The 17,819-nt window shown below is 29.0% G+C and overlaps 1 protein-coding gene across 1 annotated transcript in view; it reads left to right on the top strand.

The window, feature by feature from the left end:
- The first annotated feature begins 269 nt into the window (after nt 1-269).
- The window catches only part of LOC129220279 (spermatogenesis-associated serine-rich protein 2-like), a 32,728-nt gene continuing 15,178 nt past the window's right edge, over nt 270-17,819 (top strand). The window contains exons 1-5 of the mRNA XM_054854667.1: nt 270-444; nt 3,069-3,142; nt 12,435-12,543; nt 15,460-15,515; nt 16,921-17,083. Coding sequence (XP_054710642.1) covers nt 420-444; nt 3,069-3,142; nt 12,435-12,543; nt 15,460-15,515; nt 16,921-17,083 — 427 coding nt within the window. The 5' untranslated portion in view covers nt 270-419. The remainder of the gene's footprint in view (nt 445-3,068; nt 3,143-12,434; nt 12,544-15,459; nt 15,516-16,920; nt 17,084-17,819) is intronic.

The following is a 17,819-nucleotide window of genomic DNA, read 5'->3' as shown; positions in this document are numbered from 1 at the left end:
TTCAGAAAAAACAGTGATAAAACTGTATGACAAATATAAATAATCTACAAATATGAAGAACAAGTCGTTTTAGAACAAAATCGAAAACTAAGACCGTTTGATCTATATGAAAAGATTCTAAGATTTTAATATTAATTGATTAAGTTCTTTAAGTTAACAATAAATGCTTGCTTTGGTTTTCATCTGGATATTTCAAAACAGAACTCAGGGTCAATACCCCGTTTATCATTGATATAAGTATATGGCAACTGACAGATGAAAGAGCAAAATCTCTTTAGCTGCAGTTTCGCGACTGTTCTGTAATCTTCTGTATTTTTGCAACGTTATATCCACGGTATCAAAAAAGTTTAGCATATTTAACAAAAAACGTTTTGCAAGCTCACAAAATAATAATCATTGAATCTGCTTGCGATTTAAACATGGCGAAGAAGGGTGGAAGTAAGGGTAAGTGTAAATAGTGCTCATGAACATCTTTCTCTTTGCAATTACGCCAATGTATTGTACTTGCAAAAACTTAGGCTTAATTGAACTATAAGTCTTTTAAAAAATGTTGTAGGAAAGAATATTTGCAAATTCTTCTTCTTTTTGCATTTTAAAATCGATAGCCGGCTATTCTCCATTCTCCCTGTCTTACGACTATACTTACTCCCTATCTGTTGCTTCCAGTATTTCTACTTTCGGGAATGCAATCAAATTCTTCTTAAAATAAAATATTTTCTCATAAATTCAATCTTTTACAAATGTGCTCAGATTCCAAGAAAATTTTCAAAAAAAAACGTGCATTATTATTGGGATTTTTTTCTTCTGACATTCCAACTTTTATTGGTAATTATGTTCATTGTTATCGCATTCACTCTGTGCTCTTCTTTTTGAATCTCTCAAAAAAAGTTAAATTATTGCTCTGCCTTTTACAATACAAACGTTCTGTTTTTCCTTTGTTCTGCAGTGGATTCCCATAATCTGTATGTTTTTAAATGCAAACAAAAGTAACAACCAGCAATACATTTTGGGCCCAGCTAGTCAGATCTAGTCATTTTATCCATCCCCCGTATAGTTTTCATGTACCTTAATGTAGATTTATTTGATAGCTTCTGCATTATATTACCACTAGCAATTCTAAGTCTTGATCTGTGAGTAGTATCAGTGCTATTTGAAACTGTTGCAATGAGGAAAGGTGTTCTGTGCATTTGAAACTGGTGTCTGCAAAATACCTTTGAACTTGTGCATCTCATTTTAAAAGTTTATCTGAATAAAAAAAAGCCAAGGAGTGCATTGTGCTGTAGAAAGATTGTTTCATTTCAGATTAGTTTTATCTTAGTTTTGATTCAATTATGTGTGCTCACCCTTTGTTAAATAGAAGGCCTTTTCATCTTTGCATCATTATTTTTCTCTTCCAAATGTTGGCTGTGAAACTATAGAATCTTTTTTTTTTAAACATTTAGACAAACTTATCTTAATAATTTAATGTAAAAATGAAATTACATGAAAGCATCATAGATATCTTCTGCATGTGTTTGTAACATTATATTTTTATTCTATTACATGTATCATTTTTGTCAATGCAGGAATTCCAAAAATTTTAATACTAATTCAAAGAACAAATTTTTGCTTCAGTCTCTTATAATGATTATTTAATTAAGTTATCGACATTCCTTTTTTGTTTGCATATGCATAATATTCATAACTTGTTTTGCTTGAAGGAATATTTTTTTTTTATTTTAATCTAAAAATGTATAAATTGCTTTGATTATAAAAATTAATAAATAAATAAAGGCATTTTATAAAGGAGGAAATCACTGTTTCAGTGGCAGTTCTGCAAATAATTCTTTTCTACTGCAAAGTTGTTTCTTGATCAAGGTTTGATAATGGCTACACAGTGTTTGCAGGAGTGAGGGGATTTCCCTTTTCTCCACTCTAGCTTTGTTTCTGATGGATAAGACTTTTGTCTGAATAGATTTTATTTCAACCGTTAGTTATGCATTATATTGCATTTATATGAAAAATCCAATCGTTCTAACAGATACTTATAAAATGAAATCTTAAAATAAATTTTCCATAGTTTGAAAATAAAAGGGAATTTATTTTTAAAAGTATCTTTTGACAGGTTTATGTTTAATAAAAATAAGACTGAGCAAAATAACACTTAAAAATTACCAATCAGTAAATGAGTGAAATCTGAGAAAATTCTAGGAAAACTTGTTTTTTATTTGTTGCTTATGCAATTTAATTTTATACAATCATATTAATAAGAAAACTACACTACTCTACATGATGATAAATAGTCTTGTTCTTGAAAAAGGTGAGAAAAATGGGTATTTCATTTCTGTTGGAAAGTTTAAATAAAGAATCAAATGTACTACCTTTCCTGGTTATTCTGGAGAATCAAAATAAATACTAAGTAAAGGAAATCTAAATCCGGAAGCTAGATATCAAACGACACCTGGGCTAAACTTTTTTATGATTTAGACATAGTTGCTTCAATTAACAATGCAAACTATTTTTTAAATAATAACATTTAATCCTTTGTTTGTTTCCATGCTGGTATTTTTTTTTTTTTTTTAATTTTCTTTTCTCCTTGTAGCAACATCATGTCATATTATTATTTATGTTTTTTAAGAATTTTTTATTTTCATTCACTTTGGTTCAGTTTTATTATATAAATAAGTCATCCGAAAGATTTTTTTTTTTAAATCTGTATTGTGTAAGAATGTAATTTATTTTTCATTTATGCATTCATTGCAGAAAATTCTTTATGTATTTTTTATTTTTTTAAAAATAATCTCAAAAGATTCTGAACTTCCTACTCATAAAAATATCAAGTCAATTGACTAGGAACATATCCTTATTTATCTTTAGTTAGCTGTCACCTGTGTGTACTAACAGCACAGCTGTCTCAACAGGGTCACAGGGCTGAGATTACTTAAGCCTTGTGACATTGCAGTAATTCCATTGCATCTTTTTCTCAAGATTCCTTGCAGTGTGGGAAAATGTTTCGTTGGATGATTTTAAAGTATCTAAACAAATATGTTTTGCTGCAATAAATGCTGATTTGATTTGTCTTCTTACAGAGGGATTTGTTCGCGATTCTTCAATGAGTATGCCTTCCGAACAAAAGCCAATAAGTGAATCCAGTAAGCAAAAAGTAAGTTTTAATTTTCTTTTTGATATTGTTCATTGAATAGATAAATATCTTAGTTTTTTTTTGAAAAGAAATTTATAAACTACAGCAGAGATGAGGAAGGTGTGTCCTCCATTAGTTTCTTGTGCATCCTTTGTAAAAAGTAGATTCATTTTAATTTATTTAGATTTAAATATGTAGTGCCATTTTGAAATCAATTTTGAAGTAGTTGCATATAAAATAATCTGGGTGTTTGAAAAATATGTGTGTGCCAAACTATCATTGGTTGTTAATGTATTCCAGATTAGTGTGGGAAGTTATTATTTTTTTTCTGGGTAAGGGGTGGGAGGAGTCGTACTGTTCCTCAAATTCTAATAGTAACAAGTTGTTTCTTAAAATTGAGGAGCAGTTTTACAACATTTGCTAAATTTAATTTTCAGCAAGTATACTGCATGGACATCCAGTTTTGCCATTCACATTTTAAGAAATATTCAGTCGCATCACAAAAGTTAGCATCGCAAAATTTTCAATTTGACTTATGATATTGTAACACGTTTCATACATTTTGAATCTGAGATGTGATACCGATTGTTTCCTCACTGCTCCAGATATCAATATTCAATTGCATTAAAGTAGGCAGAGACCCCCCTCAATGCCATGAAGAATTCCCATAGATCGAGCTCCCCCCCCCCCCCTTCCTTCCCTTGAAGACACTGCACCACCCTGAAAATTTCAAGGTACGAGTTTGTGCCCTGACCCCCCCCCCCTCCCGGTAGGAACACCTGCAAGTAAGAAACAAAAGCTAATACTTCACTAAATGTTGTGTCAAATTTTAAACTTCTGTTACATATTTATGCTGTAAATTTGTTTTTTAAAACTGAATATTTTGCTAATGAATTTCTTCACAAATAGAATTGAAATACTTGAAAATACAGTCAGACCTCCATATATCGAAGTAGCAAACTGCCAGGAAAAAAATTCGATATATAGAAACTATTTTATTTTATCCTAAAAATCGCCTAAAACATTAAAATTTAAGCTGATTTTTGTGTATGAAACCTAATTTCTAATTTATACAAGCATCGGATTAAATGAAAGTTAATAGTTAACAAAATAACAGAAATTACATTTTTATGTATCCATACATCTTAATTTTTTGCCAATTCAACTTAATCCGCAACATTAGGAGATTTTCGTTTTGACAAATGGAGAGAAAAGTAAAAAATTTATCTACTTAACAGTTAAAACAACTAGGGACAATCATCAACAGACAAAAGGGATGACTTGAAACTGATTTTACAATGTTACTGGTTACAACTAAGATATTTGAATGAAACATGAGGAAATTTAAGAATTCCAGAACGAAACAACGACCTATCTACACACCCCTCAACCCCAGATTCCTTTTGAGTTTCGTAGGGAGCATTAGTGATTATAATTTTCTCCCCTAACCTTTATTTTTCATGAGACAAAGTCTAAAGAGGAAAAAAAGTCTACGAATGTCTCGAAAAAAATTCGATATATAGAGATTTTTTCGATATATAGAAAGTTTTTCTATGTAATGAACATAGAAATTTGCTGGGATTTCGATATATAGAAAATTTTGATATGTGGAAGTTCGATATATGGAGGTTCGACTGTATTTCTACGTAATTATTTTCATTTGAAGTGCTATTTAACTCTGTAGTTGTTTAACAAGTTATCTTTCCTTGAACAATGCAGGGTGTTTGCGCACCTGGGAAGTCATGGATTTCAATTGTGATCGAGAATGGTCATGGAAAGTCATGATTTACAGCAAACAATGATCAAAAATCATAGAAACTGACAACTGTCCATGGATTTTGAGTTTAAGAATATGCATATTTATTGAATTTTGCATATTAGGTGACAAATTTACGCATCTTAGCCTTTTCTTATGCTTTTATGCCTCAGTCTCAATTTTTCACACATTTTGAAATTCGATTGCATCTGCTTCTAACTCGTTTTTCTTTGCTATGTGATTCTACCATTTGAACATTTATAAAAAACTTTTAATATTTTAAAAATCAAGGCCAATTTAATATCAAAGTAGTAATTTTGTTAATTGTGCAAACAATCAGCTATTTTAATGACTAGTAGGAATATAATAAGCTCTCTTAATTAAAGTACAGCGTTGTTAGTAGTTTCGAATGTATGTTAAAAAAGATCTGTCACAGAAGTGAGATTCATGGAGGTGAGGAATTTTCCATTAATATAGGCCTAATAGATACATTTTTCAGGGAATTTCTTTTTTCTTCGTTGTTACAATCTGCACATGTTAAGCATATGAAAACATGTTCACTTCTTTTTTTACATTAATTTACATCCTTGAAATTTAAGTTCACGGAGGTGAGAAGTCGGAATAACCATACTAAGTTTTTGAAGCAAAATCTATCTTTTTCTTTTTCGACAAAAATCTCACAACTTCAAATATGGCCAAAAATAAACAAGGGGGCTCCCTAGTATCATGGAAAATAAAATTTGATGTCATTACTGCCATATGTTAATCAGAAATGGCATTTTGTGTTTGGGTAACGGAGGTGAGCAGTTATTGTATGACATGACTTCTTGTCCTACTAAAACAAACTAAAACACAATACTAAAAAATTAAATATGCTTAAACAATTAGTATTTGAGACACTTGTGAAAGGAATAACCAATAAATAAGTATATACTTTTAATTAAACAGTTATTAAGCAACATAAACAGTCACACAAGGAGTGTGACATGCCACAGAGGTGAGAACTCGCATGTTATGAACCAAAAATATGCTAAAATAAAAATTGTTATTAAAAAATTGTTGGCAGGTTTAAATAGATATATTTTTGATGAAATTAAAAATCATTGTTAAATGAATTGTTCCTTAAAGTTTTTACTGTAAAATTACCCTTAAATGTAATGCAATAAATTATCTGAATAATAAAATAAATTTTTTAACTGATAAATGAGTTTAGAATCTGTGTTAAAAAATACTTATATTGTGTGCACTTGACTCATTTTTGTTTTCAAGGTCAGGCGAAAATGGAAGAAAAAAAGTTTTTGGTTTATTTTGTGGTTTTTAGAAAATTTGAAGAAATTACTCTATCGAACTAAAACTTTTAGGAGAAATTAACCTTACGTTAAGTTAAAATTTTCACCTCTAAGCATTTTCAAAATTATATATTTTAAATTTCTTTTAAAAATTCAAAAAAGATCAATTTTTTGCAATTTTGGACTTTTTTGGGCGATTTTGGAATTTTAAGATATTATCCTAGGAGGCCTAATATTTTAAGGGTACCGTATTGATGCTAAAAAGTAATTTTTGAGACCCCAGACGTTTCGAAATTCGAAAATTTATTTTTTTTTTCACTCCACCCTACTTTACAGCCTGTTAAAAGTTTTGAGATAATGATAAAATGAGGCAGCTGCAAGGTTTTCTTTTGATCCCGAAATCATATTAGGAAGTTTTTAAAAACAAATTTTGGGTTCCAATGCAAGGAAAAAGTTAACCAATCATTTATATACATTATTTATTTATTTTTAATTATTACAATGAAAAGTATGTTGATAAAGAAAATTTAGATTTTACTCTCTGTTGTAAATTTTCACGTTACAAACACTATTGTGTGATGCAGCCAAGATTAACTTCTTACTCCATCAACCCTTTCTTTGTTCAAGGACTCGGGGGTTAGAAAAAATTGCCTCTTTTTAAAAATTTAGATTTATTTAGGAATCAACACTCTTGCAAGAAATGATGCAAGGCAGCAAATTGTACAAAATTGTTACTTATAGGTAATAAGATATGTATTACCTTTAAAACTGGTAAATTAGCCATTTTGTGTTGAATTTTTGAATGTTATGGCTTCCAAGTTCCATTTTGATGCAGTTTTAGTTATCATCCCTTTTACGAAATTTTTTTGGATTTCCTCTTTTTTGCTCTCTGACCATATTATATTTAACTCTCCTTACATGTCTAATTGTGTAGTTGAGGGCTTATTGACTTATAATATTGCTGCTCTTATTTCACTTGAAAATTGTTAGTCATTTGGATCTTTTTGATTCATGAGACTCATAAAATTATCATTAACATTCAGCAGTGTCTTAAGTTAATAAAGATTTTAGAAAGTAAAATTGGTCTAAAGAATTAAATAAAGACATTTAGGAAAGCGATAAAATATAAAAATCAGGAGGTTTTGACAGATAAAATATTTAAAAATTTTTTTTTTTTTTTTCAATATTTGTAACCTATCCTAAAACTTTTGCGGTAATGTCTGCTAAGTTAATTATTAAATACTTTAATTTAATATTTTTTTTTTTTTTGTAATGAATTATTTATTTTATTTATTGTAAGCTTAATTTTGGCAATCGCTAAACTGCTGGTCAATTTTTTTAGTGAATTACTAGCTTCATAAAAAATAATAAGTTTTTTATTTATTACTTGTTCAAAAATAAAATATTTATTTAAAAAAAAGAAAGAATAAATAAAAATCAAGCTTAAATGCTCCGCTGTTCACCAGTCATGATTGCTGCATGTCTGGAGCTTCTTTTATTTTGAAAAATCATTTTGCAATAAAACTTTTCAACAGGTTTTTCAGTGATTGAAAATTTTTTTTCATTCATTTTAATTAGTTCATTCATTTCAGAGTTCATAAAAACAATAAATACTTTTTTTCTGAAAAATTTCCCCCATAAACCAGGGGTCTGTCCAGGATTTTTCACAGGGTCCGTTTTTTGTGAAAAATCAAATAATTTTGTGAAAAATGAATTAATTTTGTGAAAAATCAAATAATTTCGCAAAAAAAAAAATTTTTTTTTTTGTTAAAACGAAATTTTAGAATGATGGCACAAACTGCATCAATTAAACTTAAAGTTGAGTGTTTCCCTCTTCTATGTCGAGAAAATCATTCTGGAGTGGTCTGATATTCGGCGGGGGGGGGGGGGGGCATCGCTCTCTCAAGTATCAATATTTATCTACCATTCTACATTATGTTAAATTATACTAGGAATATTTTGGTACAGTATTTAAAATAATTGTAAAAATAAATTTAAAAAATAAAATTCAGAATAGGGTTCAGCATTTAACTTTTTAACCCAAGACACTCTTAAAAAGCACAGAATTTCGTTTAAAACTTATAAATTCCGTGATTTTAACAAAAATAAAAAGATATTTTAATTGTTTACCTCTTAACAAAGCGTAACAATCATCAAAAATTCTAAAAATCGGATTCCCGTAGCAGATACAAAGAGATCGCAATTTTCAAAGTGAAGGCATCAAAAGTATAAAAACGGCTTGTGGAAGAAATATTTTTGATAAAATTATTTTAAAATTGCATTTTAGAGTCCTATGATAAACATTTCATTAATATCTGTGGAAACAGTTGAAGCAAAAAAAAAAAAATAATAATAATAATAAATAAATAAATAAATAAATAAATAAAATAAACCATCTATTCAGCATTTTAATTTTGACTTAATAACAGCAAATGGAATTTTGCTTTAAAAACTTGAAATGAAAGTTCTAACAGAAATAAAAAGACTTTTCATTTATTTGCATCCTAATAAAGCGAAGTCAGCTTGAAAAAAGAACAAAATATGATTCTCATATCGGATGTTAAAAGATTGCATTTTTCAAAATGTAGACTTCTAAAAAAAAAGAAACGGTAATTAAGAGTTTATTTAAAGTTAATCATCCTTGTTAGCATCGAAAAATCAAAACTCATATAATTTTCTCCCAAAATAACAATTAAACATCGCACCGCAATCACCGTAAAAACGCAAATATTGACAAACTGGTAAAATGATGAGAATATTTTCTAATCAAGTCATTATAAAGGTTCAACGCCAGACGCTAAGTGGTCATAATTTTGAAGTTGGTAACCCTATCTGAAGCGATCATATTTTTTCCCCCACCCTTATTATCCCTTTGCAGTTCTAAGTTCATTTCGCAGATATATATTATTATTGTTTATTAAATCATGAGAGGGGAGAAAAGTGCTTACCAATGCCTTTTCAGAAAAGCTTACAACAGGACCGCTGCTAATTAGCTGTGATAAAACAAACAACCATTATATTTATTTGGCAGTAGCAATTATTTATCGCTTGAAGGAGCATCGCAAGAGTGCGGATTTTTTTTTTTTTTTTTCAAAATTAGCCGATTTTGTATAATCCTCTAATTTGACTTGAAAAAAGGTTCAAAAAATTATCAGTTTATACACAGAAATATGCGTTATTTTACTTTCAGATTTGCTCTTTCAATAAACAATTTGTGAAAGATCCGATCTTGTTTATCAGAATTTTGTGAAGGGTCCGTTTTGTTTGATCGGGATTTTGTGAAAGGTCCGTTTTGGTTGATCGGATTTTTGTGAAGGGTCCGTTTTATTTGATCGGTTTTTTGTGAAGGGTCCGTTAACGGACCCAAATATCCTCTGGCCAGACCCCTGTAAACCTTAAATTATACTTCATCTATAAAATTTTAACAAAAATAGGGCACTATATTGTGGGGAGAGGCAGGGTACATGGTACATGAACGTCTGGAGCAAGTCGTACGCAAAACGTAAAGGTAACATATTGTATCATAAATAATCCTGCATTTATCTTACTCACAAATACAAACCCTAGTTGCTTAAAATAGCATTACGAATTAAAATTTATTGATGTGATTTGCTGCTACTCATTGGTAACTTATAAACAATTCTATAAAATTGTGAAATGAAATTTGAAACATTGTCAGATGCTTTCATGTTTTGTTATAAGTGTAAATTAAACTTTGATTTCAAAGACTAATTTTTAATAGGTTGTTTTTATAATCAATATTTAATATTTCAATAGGGGAAAAAATTAGAAATTAAAGTGCTACAAAATTTAAAATGCAATTGCTTTTCTTTAAAAAAAAAACAAAAAAACTTTAGCTGGACATTTTATTCATGGAGGTATGTTACTACATCAGTGATTTTAAGTAAAAAATTAGCAGTTAATGTAAACTCGCAATAAATTAAGGTTTTACATTTATTACTAATTTAAATTATGGATTTTTTTCTGGTTATAGTGTCATATTTGTTTATAATAGTAAAACTAATGTAATGTGTCAGAAGATTTAATAAACATTTAAAAGCAACAAGATTTAAATTTATGGTCTATGCATTTATAAAAATATTTAAACTAATGTAAATGAGAAAAAATAATAAGTAAGAATTTTAATTAATATTGTGACATGGTATTATACTGATACTTTCATTCATTGCATAAAAAATGTTTCTTTGGGAATTTTCGAAATTTTAAATTTGTTTACTAATGCGGTTGTCGAATGTTGAAGTAGGGGAATGTGGGACAAAAAGTGAATAAGTGGGCTAAGTGAAATGATGAAATATTGACTCTGCTTTTAACACCACCTTCCTAGTAATATTTTAACTATGTAGTTAAAAAAATGTAGCCTATTCCAGCTAAGAAAAAAATTAACTCTGAAAATCATAGAATATGATAACACAAGCAATTTTCAAAAAATGATTCTCATATTGTAATATTTTATTGTAAATCGAAAATTATTTTTGGCATTATTAATGGATAAATTTCTTGTAATTAACATTTGAAATATTAATTGAGAACTAATATTCAGTGCAACATTCATTTAGTTAATATTAAGGCTATTAGTAGTTTAATTATTTTGTACAGTTAGACAAGTACTTGCGGGGAAAGTGAAAAGTTAATTTCGTTTAATTATTGAATCATTCATTGAATCTTTTACGTATTTTTTATTAATTACGTTATTAACATACCTTAATTTAGTAATTCACTTATTTTTCATTCATAATTATTTTCTTATTCATCTACTGTTTATTCATCACTGGTTTATTTGTCCTCATACATTAATTATTCGTTTATTTCCTTTAGCACCTTTTCATTTATTCCATTCAATCTTTTATTTACTGATTCCTTTGATCAAAAATATTTTTTTATTATCGAATAGAAAACATTTCATTTCAAAAGTATTTCATTTTTCACTTTGCTCATGAAAAAATAAAGCGAATTTTCCATTTTGTTCTTGAAAGCGAAAATTCGCCGCCGAAAATGAAAAATACCATTACAATGCAAGTTTTATTATGAAATACAATGTTCTTTCATGTACTGTAATTTTCAAAACAAATTTCCAATTCGTTCATTTTGAAAAAGCTCAGTCAGCTTAACTATTTCACTTTGCCCCACATTCCCCTACTCTGCCAAAACAAATAATTGGTTTGTCTGCCGATATACAGTACATGAATACCAAGTATTCCGTGCCATCTCTAAAAAAAATAATAAAGAAAGAATACGGGATTGCTTTTTTAAAAACTTATGTAAAGTTTGTTACATTTGTATTTTATTTTTATCCTCATTCTGGCAACATTATCAAAATAAGTTTTTCATTTATGATTTTCCTTTATTTATCCTTGTTGATTTCTAGCTGCTTTTTTTCATTGTGCTGTACTCTAATTTTATAATCTGTACACAGGCTGCAAAGTTTTGATAATTTCGATAATTTTGTAACTTTCTCTATGGAAAAATCATTGTGTTTTATTAAAAATAAAATAGTATTTATAACCAGTTGATCATTCATTTTTCACTAAAATAATTTTAATTCACTTAAGACATTAATTATGCAATTAGTTTATTATTATTTGGAAATTTAAAACTTAAAATATAATTGTGTTGTGAATTTTTTTTATTTCCTAGGTTGGTAATAAATACTTTCATTATCAATTTGTGCAAGAAAAGTAAAATACGCGAAATTTTCGCCACAGTAATAAGAGTCTTTTCGACCTTTCTCAGCACCCAACATGGCCGCCACTCACTCACAGTGTACTTCTGATGCGACAAAGGAGTAGATAACGCCATGTTCCCACCTGTATTCCTACCTCCGTGTCAATCAATCCTTCTACCATGTATTGGCATTTATCGATATTTAGGGATCGCCAAAACAGGTTATTTTATACATTGGACAAATATGGCGATGTAGTTGCTCAGACTTTCAGATCTCTTTGTTAAAAAGGAGGTGCTGGCCACATGGTTTCGATTGACAAGCTTATCTTGATGTGTTTGACAGTTTGGGCCAGTTGGAACCTCACTGGGTGCAACAATCCTTTACAGGGTTCTACACTGTACCTTTCCAAATAATCTTAATTTTCAATTCTCCCTAGCCCCCCCCCCCCCCCCCTCTTTAGAAAATCAACTTGGATAGTTGATGAAGAAAACAAAGCCCTTCTTTCCAGCAATGTTCCATTTGATTCATTCGGCCTTAACCGTTACTTTCATTAATTGTTATATTTATTCTTTAACTAATTTTTAGGTTGCTAAAATCCATGATATGTTTCCTGGTGCAACTAAGGATCATCTATCAAAGATTTTACTGTATTATGAGGATGATGAAAATAAAGCAATAGATGCTCTTACTCGAGGTTTGTATTTTTTTTTCTATTATGAGGTTAGGTTTATTCATAATTAAATTTTTATGTTTATTCTGTTTTACTTTAAATAAAATGGTTATATACTGCCAAAAAAGCTGAAAGTTGTTTTTAATGCAGAAAACCTAGCCTTCTATTACAAAATTCTTAACACGTACTGTATGTTGTATTTAATGACTTACTAGTTTGTGGGATTTTTGCTCTATGCATCTAGAGCAACTACTAGTCATCTCACGATAACTCAAAGCCTTATAACTTGAATATTCCTTGGTCTCAAAGTTTTTATTGGGTCTCAAACTCTTAAACTCTTATGAATGCTGTGAGAACTTCTCATAACTTGATGACCAATAACTAGAAAGTTTTAACCAGTACCCCTTGGGTATATGTTGTATAAATAATTAGGAGTGGTTTTGAATTTCATAATATCGTATTCAATTTAATAATATTTGAATTGCCATTCACCAATTTGTTTATCTCTCATATACAGGGTGTTCTGTTTTAACCTGCAAGACTTTTATTTTCGCAACTGTTAGTCTTAAATATATATTTCCAATTGCAAAAATGCGTCAAAAAATACAAAATTTAATTTTTTGTACAGGATCTAGGTCCTGTAACTAATATTTAGAGAAAAAATTTCCATTAAAACCTATTACTGACGCAAAAAAAGACATTTGTGCTCCTAAACCTAAAGAGATATTCTAGTTTAAATTTTTAAGGGACCATACAGAAGATGAGATTGGAACTTATCGTTCTTTCAGAAGAATGACAGGTCGTCAAAGTAAGAAAAACAAAGTATTTATATTTTTCATTGCTATTCAAAAATAATTGCAAATGCTATGCCGTGATCAGGGTTGGTAAAAAAAACTGGGTTTTTTGGTTTAAACCAGGTTTTTTTGGTTTAAACCGGGTGTGTTTTTTTTTTTTTTTTTGGTTTAAATACTACTTGCGAGAAAAACAATTTTCGGAAGGTAATTAAGGTTCCATGCAATTAACAGTTATTCAATAGTCACATTATACCTAATTTCTTGATTAATTAAAGAGATTAGAACAAAATCTTGTAATTGAATTAAATAATTAAAATAGCTTTCTGCGGGGAAATATTGATTGAAATGTTTGACTTGATTAACATATTAGTATGCATGTATATATAGACCCTTTATGATACAAAATACTTTCTTCATTTTTGATTTCATCAAATGAAAGCCAGATTAGGTCTTTTTTTCTACCAGAATTAGACATTCTTTTTAAAACAATATGAGTAAGTAACTTTTGTAAACTGCACAGGTTAGCTAAGGCAAAGCAAATACCAAAATTCCAATGAACAAAAGGGGGGAAAAAACGAAGAATTATCTGCACCCAATAGTCATAAAGCAGCATAGGTGTATAGCCAATCAAAATCTTTTGAGTACACAGAATCCAAAAAAAAAAAACACCAATGGAGAGTGTAGTTTATATGTGAAGATTTATATATTTCTCAATCAATTTTTACACATACATTTGCATTTTGTTCTGGGAATTTAAAAATTTGTCTTTTAATCTTCCTACATTATAATATAAGGAACTGTTATGTATCATAATATGAAGTATAAACTTTTTTTTAAAATTTGATTCAAAAAATATTATTTGTGTTCACCTGCAGAACAAATATTAATTTTTAGGTGCAAACAATTAAGTTAGACTGTTGATTACCTTACAAGTCAAAGTTAAAATTCCAGGAAAGTGCAAATAAATGGGCAAAAATGTCACACCCCTGCAACAGGAGTGAGCAATATAATGGATTGCATCTACAATAAAAGATTCAATCCTTAGTAAATCTTAACTAATCATGCAAATTAAGCATAATGATGGAAGTTGACTGAAATATGCTTTATGGCACATATATGAAATAAAAAATATATTAATATTTTTTTCGATTAAAGCCTGTAATACATTTTGAAGAAGGAACTTAGCATAAATGGAATTTTACATTTTTGAATATTTGTGGGGAAATCAATGTAAGCCTGTAAAATGGATTTTTTTTAGCTTTTTTTTAAAAAGAAACCATTTAAAAAAAAACTGCTTTTTTTTTTTTTTTTAAACCAATTAGTTTAAACCATGGTTTAAACCAACGTGGTTTAAACCAAACAACCCTGGCCGTGATACGCAAAAATACATTACAAAACCTTGAACAATTTGAATAACCACTCTATTCACACATATAATTTTAAACACTTGTTAACCTCTATATTTTCCCCCAAAAGGTGTTATTGATGGCGAGTGAGAAGTGGTGTAAGTCGCAAAACGCTGAGTTTCATATCTCGGTGAATATTGGTGTACTAATTTCAAACTTTTTGTGTTGGAATTATTTTTCAATGGAGATTATTTCCCTAAACATAAGTTAGGGGACCTAGGGCCTGTATAAAAAGTTAAATTTTGTTATTTTTTGACCCATTTTTATTTTTGCTTCAAGCTTTCAATATCTTAACTCTGCATCTGATTTTGAACATTTTTGCAATTGGAAGTATGCATCTTAGACTAACGGTTGTGAAAATTAAGGTCTTTGCAGGTTAAAACGGAACACCCTGTATAATAGCTTGCAGTACCTGCAGATCATTGCCTATGACTTGATGGAAAATAATTTATAGTACATTAAACATGAATAAATCAAAACATTAGTTTTCAGGATACAAACTTGTACCTGAGTAGAAACCTGTTGCTTGTAAAAAAAATTGTTTTGTTCCTCTAAAAAATATTTTATGTTGACTGTTAATGTTACGTTAACTGTTAATAATGTTGTGTGAGGTAAATTGGAAACAGTATGAAATCTGTATTAAGTAACTCAACCTTTGTGTATGTCTTACTTCTTATTTTGCAAGCAGCTTTTTAAAATTAATATATTATTTTTTAGTTAAGATGTTTTTTAAATTACAGATGGTGGTAAAGAAGCTTTGAGTAGTTGGGTGGATTCTGGCAGTCTGAAAAGTAAAGTAAGTATTTCAGCCTAAGTTAAAAGATTTTTTATTTATTTTAATTTTTGATTTTCTCTACTTTTCATACACTTCTATTTAATCAAGACCTAAGTATGTTAGTCTTCAACAGTCTCACCCCCCCCCCCCCACTTAATAAATGAATGAATGCTGAGATTACTTATAGGTATTCCAAACTGCTGTTACAAGGTTTTAAAATTGTCTAATTTGAACCTCTATGTCATATTTATTATGAGAGACTTAATTAAAATTTGAAAAGTCATAAAATTTTGACTGTGACATTGTATGAAAAGTTAACGTTATGTTGCATTTTACATCCATTCAGTATGGTATTAGCATATAGGTCTACTATTATCTGAGAAGTACTACCTCGATAGAATTTAAAAAGTAATAATTAATAATAATAATTCCAGAATCCAGAACATCGAAGTGCCATCCATGATCAGCTGAAATCTAAGTTTGTTTCCCTTAATTAAAGAAAGAATTAATAAAAATAAAAATAAATAAAATAAACTCCTAACGCATCATACTTTTATACTATTTTGTCTTTTCAAGCCTTGATTTGGATAATTCAAATTTTTAGGCATCTATACCTGTTTGTAAAAAGATTCTAAACTTTGTACTGAGATATGGACACAGAAAATTTATTTACAAATGTGTGCGAGAAAATCGTTAACTATTGCTAAAATATCCACAGAAATTATGTAAATGACATAATCACTGTAAACACAACTTTAAGCACCTATCAATTCCGAATACGATAAAACCCAAATCTTCTAAATTCTTGAGGTTTCTAGTATGTATCTGTTTAGTTGGAAATATTATAGTTATACTTTAGATTCAAAATGACAGGGACATCTGACGATTTCTCACCAAATTGAGTGTTAAAAATGAAGCAAACTTGGGGATCTCTCTTAAATTTCTTGCCAAACCCATAAGTGTAAGTTGTAATTAATGCAATAATTATCAAATTTAGCAAAATTAAAAAAAGTAGCACATAAAAAATTTGCAATATGAAAAAAAGTAAAAATGCAAATAAAAACAGTAAAAATAGTTGAATACTCTGCAAACAGCTGCTTCGAGGCTATTGAAGCATGGATCTTTATCAGTGCCTGAAAGATAGTTTCATGAAGATCCAAACTCTGGGTGCCCAAACATTTAATTGAACTGAGGTTCCCTTAAACTGTGTTTGCTTTATTTATTGAGGTTACTTGTATTTTTATTCATGTTGTAATATTTTACTCATATCTAAATCTCCAATGAAAAGCTGTTACAACTTACATTTGCAAATAAAAAGAGCAAGTTTCTTCAGTTAATTTTTATTATTTATGAGTTCAGCTTTCAAAAGAATTTTTAAAAAATAACTTGTGATGCTTAATTAAACCTAGTTTTGTTATTTTTTTAGAATAATAAGAATAAAAAGAAGAAGAAGAAAGGAAAAAAAGATCTGATTTCTGGTTCAAATGCAGCAGCATCGTTTGATGCTGATGATAGTTCCAGCATACATAGCAGTGGAAATGTCGATACAGAAGTAGAAAGGGAATATCCCAGAACTGAAAATAGCAATGGTAAAAATAATATATTTTTTATTTCATAAATAGAATAACTTCTGTATTTCTTCTAATTAAAATTTTGGTTAAATGCAGTTTACTGCTCTTTGGTTGGACGGCAAATTCAAGTTGAACTTCTTTTCCAAAAATATTTTATTGTCCCTTACCAGCCATTTGAATATGAAAGAAAATTTATTTGGCATGAAAGTATTTTTTTTTTTTTAAATAATTTTTAAAAATGAGAAAAGTCTCATGTAATGAAACTGTATTAATTTATAGTTTAAACATTTTTATAAACTCAAAGCTAACTGATTAAGGAAACATATTTTTAAGCAACTTTCCCTTTTATTTCTGTGTCATCCTTCAAACAAATGTCACCCATGTTCACAATAGAATGGATTAGTTTTCCTGGATAATTTTATTATTTCATGATTTGAACCATTTGTGCAGTTTCATAAATAAACCTGCTGTAAGATTTTGTCTCCTGTAAAATGTTTCACAATTGTTCTTGACTATCAAAAGTGAAAATTGACAGCATCTTAAATATTCTGCTTAACTGAACCTAGAAATCTTTTGCTAGTTGAGGATACAGTGAAATCCTGTTACAACAAAATTCAAATACTGCAAGTTTGTTTACTGTAGTGGAATTCAAGCAATGTTATGGAAATACAATCGTGACCAAAAATGTATTCCATTGTATTCAGGGTGGCGACAGATCAGGGAGATCAGGGAAAAGTCAGGGAAATATCAGGGA

Source organism: Uloborus diversus, chromosome 4 (assembly GCF_026930045.1).
Source record: "Uloborus diversus isolate 005 chromosome 4, Udiv.v.3.1, whole genome shotgun sequence".
In the NCBI taxonomy this organism is placed as follows: Eukaryota; Metazoa; Arthropoda; class Arachnida; order Araneae; family Uloboridae; genus Uloborus; species Uloborus diversus.
This window is presented reverse-complemented; position numbering and strand designations above follow the sequence as displayed.